The sequence below is a fragment of the Xenopus tropicalis genome, chromosome 8 (assembly GCF_000004195.4).
Source record: "Xenopus tropicalis strain Nigerian chromosome 8, UCB_Xtro_10.0, whole genome shotgun sequence".
Taxonomy (NCBI): domain Eukaryota; kingdom Metazoa; phylum Chordata; class Amphibia; order Anura; family Pipidae; genus Xenopus; species Xenopus tropicalis.
The window spans coordinates 122,195,250-122,212,225 of record NC_030684.2 but is presented as its reverse complement, the minus strand read 5'-3'; the positions used below and the strand labels follow the sequence as shown (position 1 = coordinate 122,212,225).

Sequence of the window (16,976 nt, the reverse complement as noted above, 5' to 3'; positions counted from 1 at the left end):
CAAGTACAGGTACTGTTTTATTATTACAGAGAAAAGGGAATCATTTTTAAAAATTAGAATTATTTGCTTATAGAGGAGTCTATGGGAGATGGCCTTTCTGTAATGCAGAACTTTCTGGATAACAGGTTTCTGTATAAGGGATCCCATACCTGTACCAATGTTTGTGGCAGAGTATGGGCTTAAATTCTGTATAATATAAAAATATAGCAGGAAATAGTGACTCACTATTGGGATTGGGGTTCCGCATTGCACTGCAGGTTATTGCTACTAACATCCAATGAAGAGCAAGCCAGGCTGTAGCTTTCAATGATATAGTCAGTTTATTAGTTTTACTCATTATTATCTGTCATAATTAGTTAGTGCGTGTTCCATCTACCCCCCTATAAAGAAACATTTAAAAGAAATAAAGTTGCATTATGGCATACTTGAAAAAGAAGTACCATTTGTTTCATATTGCCCAGTAACACAGCATCAATTTTGCTGCAAATAAAAAAATATTTACTACAAGATCGAACACATTCTCACATAGCAGGGAATGTAATTAAAGTCATTAATGAAAAAAGATGAGTAACGTGGGACATGTTTCCTTTTTTTCAAAATGTTGAATAGCTTTTGCAGACCTGGAGAGCATTCAGTGACCCGTCCGCTAGCGTTAGGAAAATGGCGAGCAAAAGTGTATGTTCTTCTTACTAAAACAGTATTTTTTATGCCACAAAAACATGGCACCTTAGGCCTGGGCTCTCAATATGTGGATTGTGGCCAATGCCAGAGGGGCTGCTGTAAGATGCCATAGGCACTCACTATTTAGTAAGAGTCTTTTTGGGCCTCTGTCGGACTGGCCCACCAGGATATATAACCTTGTTGAGATTGTAAAGAGCTAAATCAATCCTGGATGACAAATAGTGACTGGAACCCGAACTGGAACCCAAAAAATACTCTCTGCACTTGGTTCTCTTAAAATTGTAAATGTCCCTAATTGCATGGATACAAAAGTAAATCCTTGTGCACAAGCTGATCTTAGTAAACACAAACTGTAACGAGTGAAGTCTAATACTTACAGCTCAGGGAGAGACCAGTAAGAATATTATTTGAAGATATTAACTGCTTTTCTCAGTTGTTCTCAGTTGTTTTAATGAAGAAATCAGTTGTGACTTATCAATAAATTCTGCACCTACAGTATCGTCTGTGACCTGAAGTCTATGCCAGTCTGTGTGCAGGGAACTTATTTATATAGTCTACGAAAGAAAGGACTGTGGCTGCTCTGAATATATCCTCTCCTTTTAATTGCAATTATATGTTAATCTAAAATTCCCCAAAAATAAGACATTATTGTTATGGGGACTGTGCACCAAATATATTTTGCTAATTCTGAACATGGTTGTTAAAGCCTTGCAACGCAAATAATGATGTAAGTAATGTAACCCTTTTCTGGCAAATGCTTCTATGAACATGGTAACACTCCGGCATACAAAGGGCAACTGTATCCTGGTGATCAGGCAAAGATGGGAACCCACAAGTGTCATATTAAAAAGGCATATCAGGCAAACAGCCTTTTTCTCAGTATGCAGGTTACAAGCCATTGGGTCAGGTTACATTGCTTGTGGCGTTAATTAGCAGACTTATCAGCATTCAGCTTCAATCCTGCCAGTATAGCTGATCTAATGGGCCTTTCTTTAGGCCTGAACTGGGATTCAAAACCTAGTGGAGTCAGATGATGAGGCAGTGAGCTGGGTAAAAGTTAGAAAATCTAGTATGGGATAAAGAGAGGCTGCTCTGAGATTTGTGCACCCCAACAGATTGTGTGAAGAAGGTGGGAGGGTGAACTCTGTATTTGCAGTTATAGATGAGGCTGATCTCTCTAACAGCTGGGAGAACAGTATCTCTAGTAGTGAGGGGAGGTGAGCAGAGCTAGGCCTAAACAGATTGTGATTATAGAGAATTTATTGTGATAGGGTAATCTGTTATCTGGATCGCTACAACTGAACAGTTTGGTGTATTCATGGTGCCAGGGTTTGGCATGTGGTTGATTGGGTAGACAAAATATATTGGGTGGGGCTGGGCATGACCCGGCTGTCTTGGTACATATTGGTACTAATGACAAAATTAATGGTAGGTAGAGGACCTTAAAGAGTGAGTTCAGGGATCTAGGCTCTAAGATTAAGGAAAGGTCTTTTATTCTAATTTTCTAAAGTTTTGTCTGTACCATGTGCAAGTTTAGGAAGACAGAAGCAGGTGCTTGGGGAGATAAATACGTGACTAAAGTCTTGGTGAAGGAAGGTTTGGGTTCCTAGAGCACTGGGATGATTTTTCCTTGGGTTACAATTCATATAGCCATGATGGATTGTGCCTCAATGGAATGGAGGTTCACTGTGCTAGAGGAAAGTATGACTATGAGGCTGGGGGAGTGTTTAAACTAGGCAACGGGCATGAGCTAGAGTATTAGGGGAAGCAAGTGTAGAATGGGCTTTGGGATTATTAAGGGGTCATGGGGGAGTAGTTTACCAGCTAAATCCTACTGTTACAATGTTAATAGTAACCTTAGATCTTAATAGTAAGGATTGTAGTGAATAGCTAATGTGGTGCTGCTATACAAAAGGGTATCCCATTCTCAGCCTAAAAACTGTAGGCCTGTTAGTCTGAAATCAGTGGTAGGAAAGGTGTAATAAGGGATAAGATACATGAGTACATTTTAAATAACAGTACCATGAGTTTGTGCCAGCATGGTTTTGTGCCTAATAGATCTTGCCAAACGAATTTAATTGCCTCTTATGAGGCGAGGAGCAGGAACCTCTACTCTGAGACTCTGATGTGACTTGGACTTTGCTAAAGCGTTTGATACAGTACCACACAGAAGGTTAATGATAAAATTAAGAAATATTGGTCTGAAACATAATATCTGTAATTGGATAGAGAACTGGCTGAAGGATAGAGTACAAAGAGTGGTGGTAAATGGAACATTTTCTAATTGGGCCAGTGTGGTTAGTGGAGTACCGCAGGGGTCAGTCCTTGGTCCTTTGCTTTTTAACTTGTTTATTAATGACCTGGAGGAGGGCATAGAGAGTAATGTTTCTATTTTTGCTGATGACACGAAATTGTGCAAAACTATAAGTTCCATGCAGGATGCTGCCGCTTTGCAGAGCGATTTGACAAAACTGGAAAACTGGGCAGCAAACTGGAAAATGAGGTTCAATGTTGATAGTTATGCACTTTATTATAAATAATATAAATGCAAGTTATACACTAAATAGTAGTGTGTTGTGGGGATCTTTTATTGAGAAGGATCTGGGGATTTTTGTAGATAACAAGTTGTCTAATTCCAGGCAGTGTCATTCTGTGGCTACTAAAGCAAATAAAGTGCTGTCTTGTATAAAAAGGGGCATTGACTCAAGGGATGAAAACATAATTTTTTAATAGTAACTTTTTATTAATTTACAACATGTAAGAAGAAGAAGGAAGAATAAGGGGAAAATGACAAAGGTGGAGGTTGGAGAGTACATAGGAGCAATTAGTCGAGCCAAGGATTCCATATCATCTCAAATGTTTGTGGACATCCTCTAGCTAAGTAAGTTAGAGCTCCAGCTTTCCCCCTTTATAGATGCAAAACTTGTAGCAGGACTGGCTACGTCCTGGACCAGGACTGGATACTATTTTCTTTTCTTCAAATAAATGCAAATACAAAGTATATTTATATGGAATTTTATACCCGTGTTAGAATTCCAGCAGTTTATTACAATTTGATCAGATTAGTGTCACTTCACAAAATGGACCTGAAACTGGAGAAAGTCAAAATGTTTCCTCAGGGTGGGTTTTCAAGGTTTCCTGTTGAATAACCATTATAGTGACCATAACTAGGATACCTAGCACAATGTCCACTTCCTGCAGGTAGCCTTTCATGCTCATTTATACATAGTGCCAGACAATGATTATTCAACTATGGTCTTAAGTGTATTGGCTTAACGTTTGAGTATTTTCAGTGTATTTTTGTGAAAAACATTCACTTTTACAGAATTTTGTGACCATTTATTTGCAAATAAGTCATCACTTGATCACTAATCACAAAGTGTTTTTCCAAAAATATATGGATTTGTACAGAAAATTTACTATTATGGTCGTTACACATTACACATGAACCCAGGGAATGTATTCTATTTGAAGGGGCTAAAGTGTCAGCCATAAAGATGTTTATTCACAATTTATATTTTGGGGTCTCAACATGTCACATAATTTTGCAAACCTATGAATATTGGGTTTCAAACAATAGAGAAGATCCATGACATTCATATATATGATGTTTTGACTTTGGACCCAAGAACATGTGGTAGATAATGTCCTGTAAAAATTGGCAGTTTGGTCGCTTGGCATTTCCTTTAAAAAAACAACTTTATCGGATTTTTGCATTTAATGGCACAAAAATACATATTTACTAGGGATAAAATCATTTCTTTACTGTACAGAGATTCACAGCAATTTTTTTTTTTTTTGCAAGTGGCCATGTACTTTGTTTCACCAAGAAAAGGTTTTTTTTGCCACGTTGCAAAACAAAAATTAGATATTTTTCATGCATTTTGTTTTGTGCAAGAAAATATTATTATTATAATTTTCATCCAGTGTTGAAATCCTTTTTAAAAGCGCAACCAGATTTTTTTATATTTAATTTTGAAATTTCACATGGGGCTAGCCATATTCTTCATTTCCCAGGGTGCCATAGCCATGTGACCTGTGCCCTGATAAACTTCAGTCACACTTTACTGCTGCACTGCAAGTTGGAGTGATATCCCCCCTCCCCCCCAGCAGCCGATCAGCAGAACAATGGGAAGGGAGCAAGATAGCAGCTCCCAGTAGGTATCAGAATAGCACTCAATAGTAAGAAATCCAAGTCCGGCTTGGGACTCCTCAAGTTACATGGGAGTAGGAGAAACAATAGGTTAGCTGAAAGCAGTTCTAATGTGTATACCATAAAAATCATGACAGTATCCCTTCATATAGCTTGGAAATTAAACATAAATTCAAAAGTGCTTACAAAATCACCCTGAGTAATTCTACCATCCTTTTTAAAAGTTTACTCTTCTTTAAAAAGGAAAACAGCTTGAATTTTTAGGAAGTCTTCTCAGCAATTTTTAATCATTCTAATCCAAAAGATTTGGGTTATTTATTTGTCCTTGGCTATGTAAAATGTTTTTAGAAACCAAATAATGTATTGAGATCTTCCACAAAGATTTCTTGATCATTTATTTAAACTGTACAAAGCAAAGCACATTGGTGTGCTTGGAATATACATGAAAAAGGGGTTTGTCATGGCCACGAAAAGATTGACATTACTAGGGAACTGCATAAAATAGCCTGCTGCAGTGAGATTCAATGCACAAGTAGAAAATAATCTAGCTCAAATCATCTTGCTCTATACCCGTGGTAGCTCCATAGTTCCCAGTGTGAGCTGGGAATTGGCTATACGTTTCATTCTGATGGAGAGCACTAGGGGAGACACCAATCAGACTTTCGCAATGCAACTTTGCATTGAACCACAAACAGCAATGTTTGCAACTAGAGATGTAGTGAACTGTTCGCCAGCGAACATCGGGTGTTCGCGAACGCGCAAGTTCGCGAACTTTTCGCGTACGTTCACAATTTGGGTTCGCATTGCGTTTTTCCGCTGCGTTTTTTCTCGGCATAAAAACGCTGCGCAAGCCATACATGGCGTTTTTCAGCAAATCCAGTTTCCATGGTGGTAATAGCGCGAAATAGCAAAAAACGCCGCGATAAATAGCGTGCATGCGGAAAATACAACGCACACTATTTTATCGCGACAAATAGGTCTGCCAGCTGCCTTTGCGATTTTACGCAACGCTGTGTCAACAACGTATTTTTCAGATAAATTTTTGCCCTTGATCCCCCTCCTGCATGCCACTGTCCAGGTCGTGGCACCCTTTAAACAACTTTAAAATTATTTTTCTGGCCAGAAATGACTTTTCTAGGTTTTAAAGTTCGCCTTCCCATTGAAGTCTATGGGGTTCGCAAAGTTCGCGAATATTCACGCTTTTTGGCGTTTTTTGAGGTTCGCTACATCCCTATTTGCAACTACACCTGCTGAACACAATGCTGAACATGCTGATTTCATCCAAACTTGCACATTGTTGTGAAGGACCTCTTTTCTATTTTATTTGCAGAGTAGTCTGTGCTATGGATGCATTGTGGAAACAAATCAGAACTTGCCACAGCTGAGCCTTGCTAAATTGTTTGCTAAAGTTTTAAATTCAATAATTAGCTATTTACACAATACTTTTTATTTATTTACCTTTAATGTTGAGAGAGTTTATGATTTATATTTAATATTTTTATTATATTAAATGACCTCTAGTGCTCACTGGGGGCTTAAAAAAGATAAAGTAGCACTTAGGGATAAATATAAGGCCAAGAAGTCCTGCACTGGAAACAAGGATGGCAAATATCTCCACCGCTGCTAAATATTTGCCTGTGGTGCTCACATAGGCCAGGATGAAGGAGATCCATACACTGCAGAACAGCAACATGCTGAAGGTTATGTATTGTGCTTCATTAAATATGTCTGGTAATTTACGGGCAAGATAAGCAACAAAGAAACTCACAAAAGCCAACAAGGCAATGTAACCAACCATTATGTAGAATGCACTAGGTGATCCCTCATTGCACTGCAAAATGATCTTTCCTGTTGCAGAGTGAGTGTCATAGTCAGGGAATGGGGGAGAGATTATGAGCCAAAGTGCACAGATGAAAACCTCAGGAAGTGTACATAGTAGAAGAATGTATTTAGGGACCCGGGTACCAACATAGTTCCTGAGCCGGCTTCCAGGTCTAGTGGCAGTGAAGGCAATAATAACAGTAATGGTTTTCCCCAAAATGGAAGAAATACAAATAGCAAAGATGATACCAAATGAAGTTTGTCTCAACAAACAGGTGACCTTTGTAGGCCTTCCAATAAATAGTAAGGAACAAAGAAAGGATAGCATGAGGGAAAGAAGAAGAAGGTAACTGAGCTCCTGATTATTGGCTTTCACAATGGGGCTCTTCTTGTATTTTAAGAAAATGCAAAAAACTGCAGATGTGAAACATGACAGAACCAAAGCAGTAGTGGTTAGAGCCACACCAAAAAGATCTTTATAAGAAAGGAAGTCAATGGCTCTCATGATACATTTATCTCTGCTCTCATTGGACCATTGGTCTTCAGGACATCTCATGCAATTGTCCATGTCTGAAACAAGACAAGAGGGATCATCTGACACATGATATAGTATTCATTGTGAGGCCCTCCAGATGTTATTTATCTATCATATCATAAAGATAACTTTTAAAGGGGATATAAAGTCAAAAATCCTAATCCTTGTGAGTGGTATTTAAAACAAACAATAAGTCTATAAATTCTTTATCTTTTAGAAGCCTTTGCATTTTTCTAATTTCTCCTTTTTTCCTGACATCAGCTTTGTTTACAGCTCCTGTAAACCTACATGGCCAGTGGCCGTGCCCTCTGTACCAGACTTGAAAAAAACACAAGCTCAGGACTGCCCTATACCAGACTTGGAAAAAAAGCACAGGACTTTTTTTTACTGGAGCATCATTGGTCAGTTGTTGATAAGAGGATGTTTGTCACTGTTTCAGCAGACAGTGAAACACACCCACTCTCTGCTACAGACTGAGAAATACTGCTTTGCCCTCTGATTTTGTTAGAACATCATCTGTTATAGTTTCTTTCTAGGGCTGTACATAAACACTAAGGGGGTCAAGAAGAATCCGATTCTTTTTCCAATTCTGATTTTTTTTAGCGCTAAAAATCACGGAAAAAAAAGTCACAACTTTTTTTAAATTTACTTTGTGACACTAGCTTTTGTAAAAGATACTGAAAAGTTACGGTTATCGTGCGGCAAGTTAAAAAAAGTTGCTGTTTCCACTACTTGTCTGTCTTGTCTACTTTTTCCCAGGCGTTTTTTCAGTTCAGATTTATTTTTTTTAAATCTGCCTGCAAATTTTGACTTTACATCACATTTAAGAGTCACTACAACCAGGGATGTATCCAGCTGAAGACTTTTTACTGTAACTACTTTTCTGGTCTGTTCTACAGAAAAGCTGTCTGGCCAACTTTGTGGTTTGATAAAACAGATGTGGGCAATTTATTCACATTAATCAATTACTCAATGCACACCTAACTCCAATGTTTCGGAACACAGGTCATTACGAAGGACCTGCATAAAATAGGATGATAGAATCCCCATGACAAAGGACTGTGTTCCGAAACGTTGGGGTTTTCTCAATCCACACGTGTCTGCTTTTTCTGTTTTATTACATTTTGTCCTACTGGTGGTATGTATATTATGCATTGTAATTGTATTTACTGTTTTGTGAATATTTTCCGTATAAAGAGCATTATATGTTAAACATACCATTTGCTGCCTTTTTGTGGCTAGTAGGTGTGCATTGAGTAATTGATTGATTTGTATTAATATTCTGTTTGCCCCTATGTGGGCTTGGGGAACAGATTCTCATTTGCACCCTTTTTCTTCTTTTTGCTGTCTTTGTTTTAAAGCCAGCTATTTCTGCTTTAGCTGACAAAACTATTTGTTTCAATGTATTCACATTGCCAAATAAGTGGTCAAATTGTCCAAAGTTCCTTACAAACCAAACTTTTGGATCACAGGAAAGTATCATTTTCAAATTTGTGCTGCATTCCTCAATTTTTGTAAAATGAACATTGAATGCCCTTAGGATAGGGCGACACAAAGGGGTCATTTACTGACGTTCAGATTTAATTAGTTGTGACTTTTTAGAGATTTGCTATGTGGTAAACAGGTAAAAATCTGAGTCCCCCAGTTTGCCAGCTAACACTTGCCAAGTTCATGTAGAAGTCAATGACAGATGCCCCTACCCTGGAGGATGCTTCTTTCCTTCTAAACCTTTTTGATGCTGGTCTTTGGTGCGACAATATGAAAATGTAAAAGTTTTTGTGCATTTTCACGACTTGTCTGTGACTTTTTCCTGCGCATACCTTTTCAGTATATATCAGACATTCGTGGAAATGAGTTAGTTTCGTTTTGAGTTTATTCAAAAATTTGAACAATCTAAACTAAACGTTCCCTGGTCATCCCTATTAACTGCCATTGGTAACACTCTTAGCCACACTTGCCTGGCATTCAGGGATTCAGGAAACATTTTAGTTGCCCCATCGTGCACAATGATTTAGGGATTGTCACCCATTGTGTTCCTCACTAGGTGCCATATATAATACATTACAGTCAGAGAGCAGGCATAAGGGACCTTGCAACCCTCTTATAACTTATTTTTTAGCATTTAGGCCCTAGCTGGTATTGGGAACATGAAACTTTACCTTAATAGAGCAAGATTGGTGGCATGAATATTTCCTATTACAAGGTTCTGCCAACTTTTAACCAATTTGTCATGTATTAGTTAGCATTACCTACCTGGCAATGGGGATATTTCTCCTTCTGAGCACTGAACACACTCATAACAGCAAACGTGTTTTCCCTTCACAAAAGTTTTTCTGTAACCAGGGAGACAGCTGGCACTGCACCTTGAGACTGGGATCTAAACATTTAAATAAGAAAATGTGTTGAAATTATTCTTTCCTTCTTTTTATATTATGAAACTGCATAGCTATATATAATTTCCATACCCATTTATACCTCTAAAACACAGGTATGCATATGTATATGTGTGTACTGATGTATTATATTTTCTTATGTGGAACCAATAAATCTATGTAGAACAGATTTGATCATGATAGCTGTTGTCTGTGCCATAAAGCCAAACATGTATTTATAATCTAATCTTAATAATCTAACACACATTTTTAGAAAAAAGTTATATAGGTATCTTGCATTCCCTTTCATATCCCATATAAATGTATACAGTACCCCATTAAAATGAGATGCCCATAGGATGGCCTCTTTGTCAATGGCGAGTCCTGGAGACTGAGATGAAATAAAGGTCCCAACATGTCTTGTAGTCACTGTTTTATTATAGAAAATGTTCCAGTTTATTATATCAAAATGCCCCAGAACTACTCCTTTCTCATTAAAGAAAATTTCATCCCCAGAGTCAGTTCTGAAATGGATTTCCTTAAGGTGCTGGTTTAACTACAATAAAAATAGTGACCTATTAAGAACAGCTCTACAATCTATTCAAAAGACAAGTTCAGCTGTTCAACAAAGACCTGCAAAGCATAAATCTAGACATTATAGGAGGATGGTGTATTTTTTTTTGTCCATGTGCTCATGGGTCAATACTGACTCTTCGTGCCCTCTGGTTCTCTGCAGCATTTTGCTAATATGGCCAGTTTTGCCAACTATTGGGGTACTTATAGCCCAGTGTATCATTAAAGTGGACCTGTCACCCAGACATGAAAATCTGTATAATAAAAGTCCTGTTCAAATTAAACATGAAACCCAAATTAATTTCTATATTAACACATCCAAACCCATTATAAAGGCATTTAAAAATCCCAGCTGTCAATCATATAGTGCTTGCCCCGCCTCTATGCCTTAGGCATAGAGGTGGGGCAGACAGTAACTTTAGCTTTCCATTCAGCACTTCCTAGATGTCACTGCACATCTCACTTTTCCCCTCCCTCCTCCTCATCTAACTGTGTAGCCAGTGCATGGGCCTGGGCATCAGGTCCCCCATTCTGGCACATAAACAAGATTTTGGCATGATACAAAGCTTGCCTTAATAACAGTGCCCACAAAATGGTGCCTGCCTGCTTGCTTTGATTGAGTAATTCCAAGACAGAAGGAAACAAGATTTATATTATTTATATAGAGTAAGTGAAGTTTATTTTGCTCAACTAACAATATAGAAAATAATTTGGACTTATTTCTTAGGGTGACAGGTCCGCTTTAAAGGGATGTCCTTCAAAAGATCTACTGAGATGCAGTATCTAACCTCTTGTAAAGCAGTGATGATTTCTCTGCATGGGGGGGATGTGCAATTCTGCAGCAACAGCAAGAAAATTATGATACCTCTGAAAATCGGGAGGTAAATTGGATATTCCCTACACAATATATCTTGGGGACAGGGGTATGGCATTATGCCATATGTATGGGACTCTTATGATAGTAGACACTTATTTCCCACTGTAGCTTCATATTTTCTCATCCTTGTCAGCAATATCCTTGGCAAAGGAAGCTCTGGAAAAGCTTAGAATCCTATGGGTAGCCGTGTGGTTTTACTGAGCATATTCTGTTGTATTATCAGCAGGAAGTTACAATAAAAAATTTAATGAAGGTATATATATATCTGTCCTGTCTGGTCTCTAGTAAGGTGCATTATTTCTAACCTTATGCCATGTTTGATTTATGTAATAAAGCAATTTTTAATATGTTATAGCATAGGTCATTCCTAGCAACTTTGCAATTGGTTTTTATTATTTATTTTGTGTCTAAATTATTATTATTTTTGTGTCTTGTCAGCTTTTAGATGGAGGTCACTGACCCCTGCAGCCAAAACTTTTTTTCCCTATTTTTACTTTTTTTAACTGATCTTTCTATTCAATCCATCTCCTATTCATATTCCTGTGTTTTGTTCAAACCCCTACCTGGTTGAATAAGACCCTAGCAACCAGATAGCTGCTGAAATACCAAACTGAAGAGCTGCTGAACAAACTTAATCACTGAAAAAAACATTAAAAATTGTGTTAGAATATCAAAGTCTGCAACATATTAAAAATTAATTCAAAGAGAAACAACCCCCTTTAAAGTCATTTATGGGAGGTATACAAATAGTATTTAATTACATTTTAAAATGCCTGAATGACATGCATATAATACAGAATACAGAGGCTCCCGTATTTCTTGCCGAGTTTTTTATTCAAGTTAATAATTCCTAATGTATTTATTATCCCATAACGATTCTCTAATTCAATTTTTTATTGGTTTTCTACAACCAATAATGTGGTTAATATAATAAACCTTTCTAAACAATTAGTCATGTGAGAATGTTGCGCTATTGCCAAAAGCAAAGGTAACACTTTCTCTTCTTTCCATTCCCAAATAACCCTGCTTTATACAACATTACTCATTGGCTTTAGAACCTTCTAAAGGGATATCATTTTAATGAAATTAATGCAAAGCTGTTTGTATGAAACTTTATATTTTAAAACAAAGTACAAAGGGACTCTGCTTTGGACAATAAGGGGCCCATTTACTTACTCACGAACGGGCCGAATGCGTCCGATTGCGTTTTTTTCGTAATGATCGGTATTTTGCGATTTTTTCGGAAAATTATCGCGACTTTTTCGTTACCAATGCGATTTTTGCGGAAAAACGCGAGTTTTTCGTAGCCATTCCGAAAGTTGCGATTTTTTCGTAGCGTTAAAACTTGCGCAAAAAGTTGCGATTTTTTCGTAGTGTTAAAACTTGCGCAAAACATCGCGCCTTTTAAGTTTTAACGTTACGAGAAAAGTGCAACTTTTCACGCAAGTTTTAATGCTACGAAAAAATCGCAACTTTCGGAATGGCTACGAAAAACTCGCGTTTTTTCGCGCAAATCGTATTGGTAACGAAAAAGTCGCGATAATTTCCGAAAAGTCGTAAAGGCGCCGAAAAAATTGCAAAAAATACGAAAAAGTCGCAAAATGTTCGTTTTCCAATCGGAATTTTTCCAATTCGGTCGGAATTCGTGTCTTAGTAAATCAGCCCCTAAGACTCATTTTAGGTGCTTTTAAAAGCTTTTTGTTTTAATTGCAGAATTAGCTTGAACACATTTAATACCTGTGTTGGCATCAGTCCATTTGTTGTTTTATCAGGATGCAAGATGGTTCCACCACTGGTTTTATCAGTATACATAGCATGGAGTGCATGGGCCCCAGCATATACAGCAATGTACATACTGTATGTTAATCTGAAATAATTCACATCATATCCATAATGCTCAAGTCGCTTTAATGTATCATTGGCATTACATAAACGGTAGGATCTGGATGGAGACTTAGGAAAGGCTTGTGCAGAGTGACAACCAAACACTTCTAACCAAACTGCAGCAGTAAATGGGTCTTTAGGAAACCTTGAAGGATCAGCCTTGTAAAGAAAGTCTTTTAGCCCTGGAATGTTTCCTTGACAAAAAAATATAACAAGGGATCCATTAAACTCATTATTATATAGTTCCCCTGAAGCTGATGCCAAAGGGGACAGCATTAGCCACACCACATTAGTTGATAAGTTATATAGATAAATAAGACAAAACAGAAAGATTACTGTTCTACTATATACTATGACAACACTGGCATTTGCCTGCCTTATTGCTTGCAAAGCAAAGCGTAAACTTGAACCATCTCTTTCACCAATCTGTACAAGGAAAGCTACACAGATTCCATTCTTAATGATCTCAGTCTTCATCTCTTCACTGGCTTTCTGGTGCGTCTCATCATCAGAGGATATCATCCCTACCCAGTTCCAATTAAAAGCCTTGATGAGCTGGATGATTACTTGGTACTGGGCAGTTTCACTTGGCACTGTTCGATAGAATAATGGGAAGCGGATTCTGTCACTGAATGCAGGATCCACAGCTCCGTAACTAACCTGGGTAACAATGAAATATGTAGTTAAAAAGAAAAAAAAGAAAATATAGACCATTTAAACCTCTTCATAACTGCTCTACCACTCAATCAAGTCTATAAAATATATTTTTTTTATTAATGTGTATAGATCCAACTAAATTAACTAAGTGAATGGAGATAGAAACACTGTCATTGCAGTACCTTCACATCAAGGCACTCTGCTCTAGTATTTAATAAACGTTACAAAACAAGAAGGCCCTGTATCCTTCAGAAGTATGGTATATAGAATTGCAAAGTTGTACTGTATGGTTGGAAGTTGCCTATGTGTCTGTCAGCCAGTATCTGAATTCTTCATAGTGCAGCAATATGGAGAAACTGTGTGAATCTCCAAACTCAGGAATTAAATCCTTTACTGTATTTCTACAACAAAAAGACCTGTCTATGCAGCAATAGATACATTTTGCTAGATATATTAACTAGATACATTATGCTAGATATATTAACTAGATACATTTTGCTAGATATATTATCTAGATACATTATGCTAGATATATTAACTAGATACATTATGCTAGATATATTAACTAGATACATTATGCTAGATATATTAACTAGATATATTATGAACTGCATCAATTGTGCAGTGATCACACAGCATTTCAATGGTACTGCTTCTACGTTGTGATGAGCCAACATCACTACTAAAAAAATTAATTAACTGTGTATTTGTTTTAATAGTGTTTTTTCCTATTAAGTGTTAGGGCTCTGGTACACGGGGAGATTAGTCGCCCGCGGCAAAACTCCCTGCTCGCGGGCGACTAATCTCCCCGAGTTGCCTTCCCTCTGCCATCCCACCGGCGAACATGTAAGTCGCCGGCGGGATGGCAGACGCGGCAGCGCGATTTCGCGCAAATCGCCGAAAAAGACTCGCGAGGCTTTTTCGGCGATTTCCCGAAATCGCCCCGCCGCGTCTGCCATCCCGCCGGCGACTTACATGTTCGCCGGTGGGATGGCAGAGGGAAGGCAACTCGGGGAGATTAGTCGCCCGCGAGCAGGGAGTTTTGCCGCGGGCGACTAATCTCCCCGTGTACCAGAGCCCTTACTGTTTTCGTTTTCTCCATGGAGACATTTTTTGAAGACATGAAAAATCAGTGATTCATTTAATTTTTTTTAGTGGTCTCATCTACTAATTAGCTACCATTTAATTACTGCTCCATCCATCATGTCAAATTACTCTGAGTTTTTCTTTGGTGAGCTCTAATCTCACATTTTAATTAATCAGAGCCTATTAGTTTATTATAATTCAGAAAACTTGGAAACTGTTGGATAGCTCATCTTTAGGTTGCTCTAGTTGATAAAAAAAAAAAAGGAAAACACAGAATTAATGTTATATTCTTCGTTTAAGTAAATCACCAACAAAACATGGAGGCAGTGGTAAAGTATTCATAATGGAAGGATGTTTGTCTGCAGCTTATTTTATCAGGAACGTTTGTAAAGAATTTTAGTGGGAAAAACAAATCTTAATTTTATTCAGAAGTAAGGGTCAAGAGAAAAACAAAATTGACACTGTCACTACATAGGGGCTGATTTACTTACCCACGAACGGGTCGAAATGAGTCCGATTGCGTTTTTTTCGTAATGATCGGTATTTTGCGATTTTTTCGTATTTTTTGCGATTTTTTCGGCTTCTTTACGAATTTTTCGTTACCAATCCGATTTTTGCGTAAAAACGCGAGTTTTTCGTAGCCATTACGAAAGTTGCGTAAAATCTGGCGATTTTTCGTAGCGTTAAAACTTACGCAAAACTTTGCTCCTTTTAAGTTTTAACGCTACGAAAAAGGCGCAACTTTTCGCGTAAGTTTTAACGCTACGAAAAAAGCGCAACTTTTTACGCAACTTTCGTAATGGCTACGAAAAACTCGCGTTTTTACGCAAAAATCGTATTGGTAACGAAAAATTCGTAAAGAAGCCGGAAAAATCGCAACAAATACGAAAAAGTCGCAAAATGTTCGTTTTCAAGTCGGAACTTTTCCAATTCGGGTTGGATTCGTGGGTTAGTAAATCAGCCCCATAGAGTTTCAAAACCCCTACAATTGTAACGGTTGACAATCACAAGTGGCCACAATTTTATCTATTTAAAAGGGAGATTCTCCAACTGATCTTCAAACTATTAATCACTCATGACGTCACTGATTGATCATCCATTTACAGTCTCCTTCCATTACATGGCACCCCAACAACCTCCTCACACCATACGAGACCATAAATGTGACTTCTCAACCAATTAATACACTTTTTATAGTGTTATAGTTTCAGTATCTCCTGTACACATATTGTACATTAACTAAAATCAGTATTTCCAGTACACATCCATCATATTCCTGCATATAGAGTTCCACCAGGGTTACACATTCTTTATAAATAAATATCCATTCACATTTCTACCCAGAAGCAGAAAATGATAAGATGAATTAGGAACATTTCATACTTGTGGAAAGCCATAGATGCTAGTGATCTGATACATGACATTAGATACAGAAGACAGTAGGTGCCCTATGAATGCACTGGGAATCCTGTTCTGGGTGCACTTGTAGTTAGGCACATAATCACTGCTCCCTGTCAGCATACTAAATGTACTGCTAATGGCTTTTCTCTCATTGGCCCAGGAATCATGGATATGGAATCCCAAGGTCACATTAGGCAGAATGTTCTGGTTGCTGTTGATTTCCTCAATGGCAAAAATGGCAGCAAGAAAGTGACGATAATACTGGAGGGAGGTACTGGAACAAGAAAAAGCAAAACGACAGTACATTTGTAGATGGATAGATAGATAGATAGATAGATGATAGATAGATAGATAGATATACACAGTATATATATGAGTGTGGTATTACAGCATGATAAAGTGGTTCGTTCTCCCAGTTGAGGTACCCAAAAGAATCCAGCCAACAGTAATATCTGGAGCAATTAGAGTTATTTCTGTCCGACAATCATGACTTTTCCCCATGATTTCAGGCATATTTATGAAAAATCTAGAATTGAGCTGGCTAAGAAAATGTTCCAGTTATTATGATTTTTTCAACAAATACAGATTGTTGGCTTATGAGAGAAATAACAAAGTTCTGCAGTGTGAAATCTTGACAAATATATGCAGAACTGTAGTGCAGCAGTGCCAGTGGCTGGGAAATTGGGAAATACATGAAAAGGTTTATAATGGGGTCATTGGATTCATATGGATGGACTTTAAAGAATAAGTAAACCTTTTATTTTAAAATAAACCCCTTATTTTTTTCACAAGCAGCTTGACTGTCTTTTACTGACCTCCTTCTCTAGCACTAACCCTGCCCCCTTTTGCTTTCTGAGCCCTCCTTCTTTCTCTGACTACGATACCCACAAAGATGTGCCTACTGTGCATGCCTGATTGATTCTTAAATTCCAAATA

At 37.7% G+C, this 16,976-nt stretch overlaps 1 protein-coding gene across 1 annotated transcript; it reads right to left on the bottom strand.

Annotated features, from left to right (window-relative positions):
• Positions 1-6,335: 6,335 nt before the first annotated feature.
• LOC100491664 (vomeronasal type-2 receptor 26) lies at positions 6,336-16,541 on the bottom strand. Its single transcript, XM_031891737.1, has 6 exons — positions 16,429-16,541; positions 16,023-16,314; positions 12,750-13,556; positions 11,001-11,045; positions 9,444-9,567; positions 6,336-7,225 (listed from the first exon to the last, which is right to left on the bottom strand). Exons 1-6 carry the CDS (start codon positions 16,539-16,541, stop codon positions 6,336-6,338), a joined length of 2,271 nt encoding a protein of 756 aa, XP_031747597.1.
• Positions 16,542-16,976: the final 435 nt, after the last annotated feature.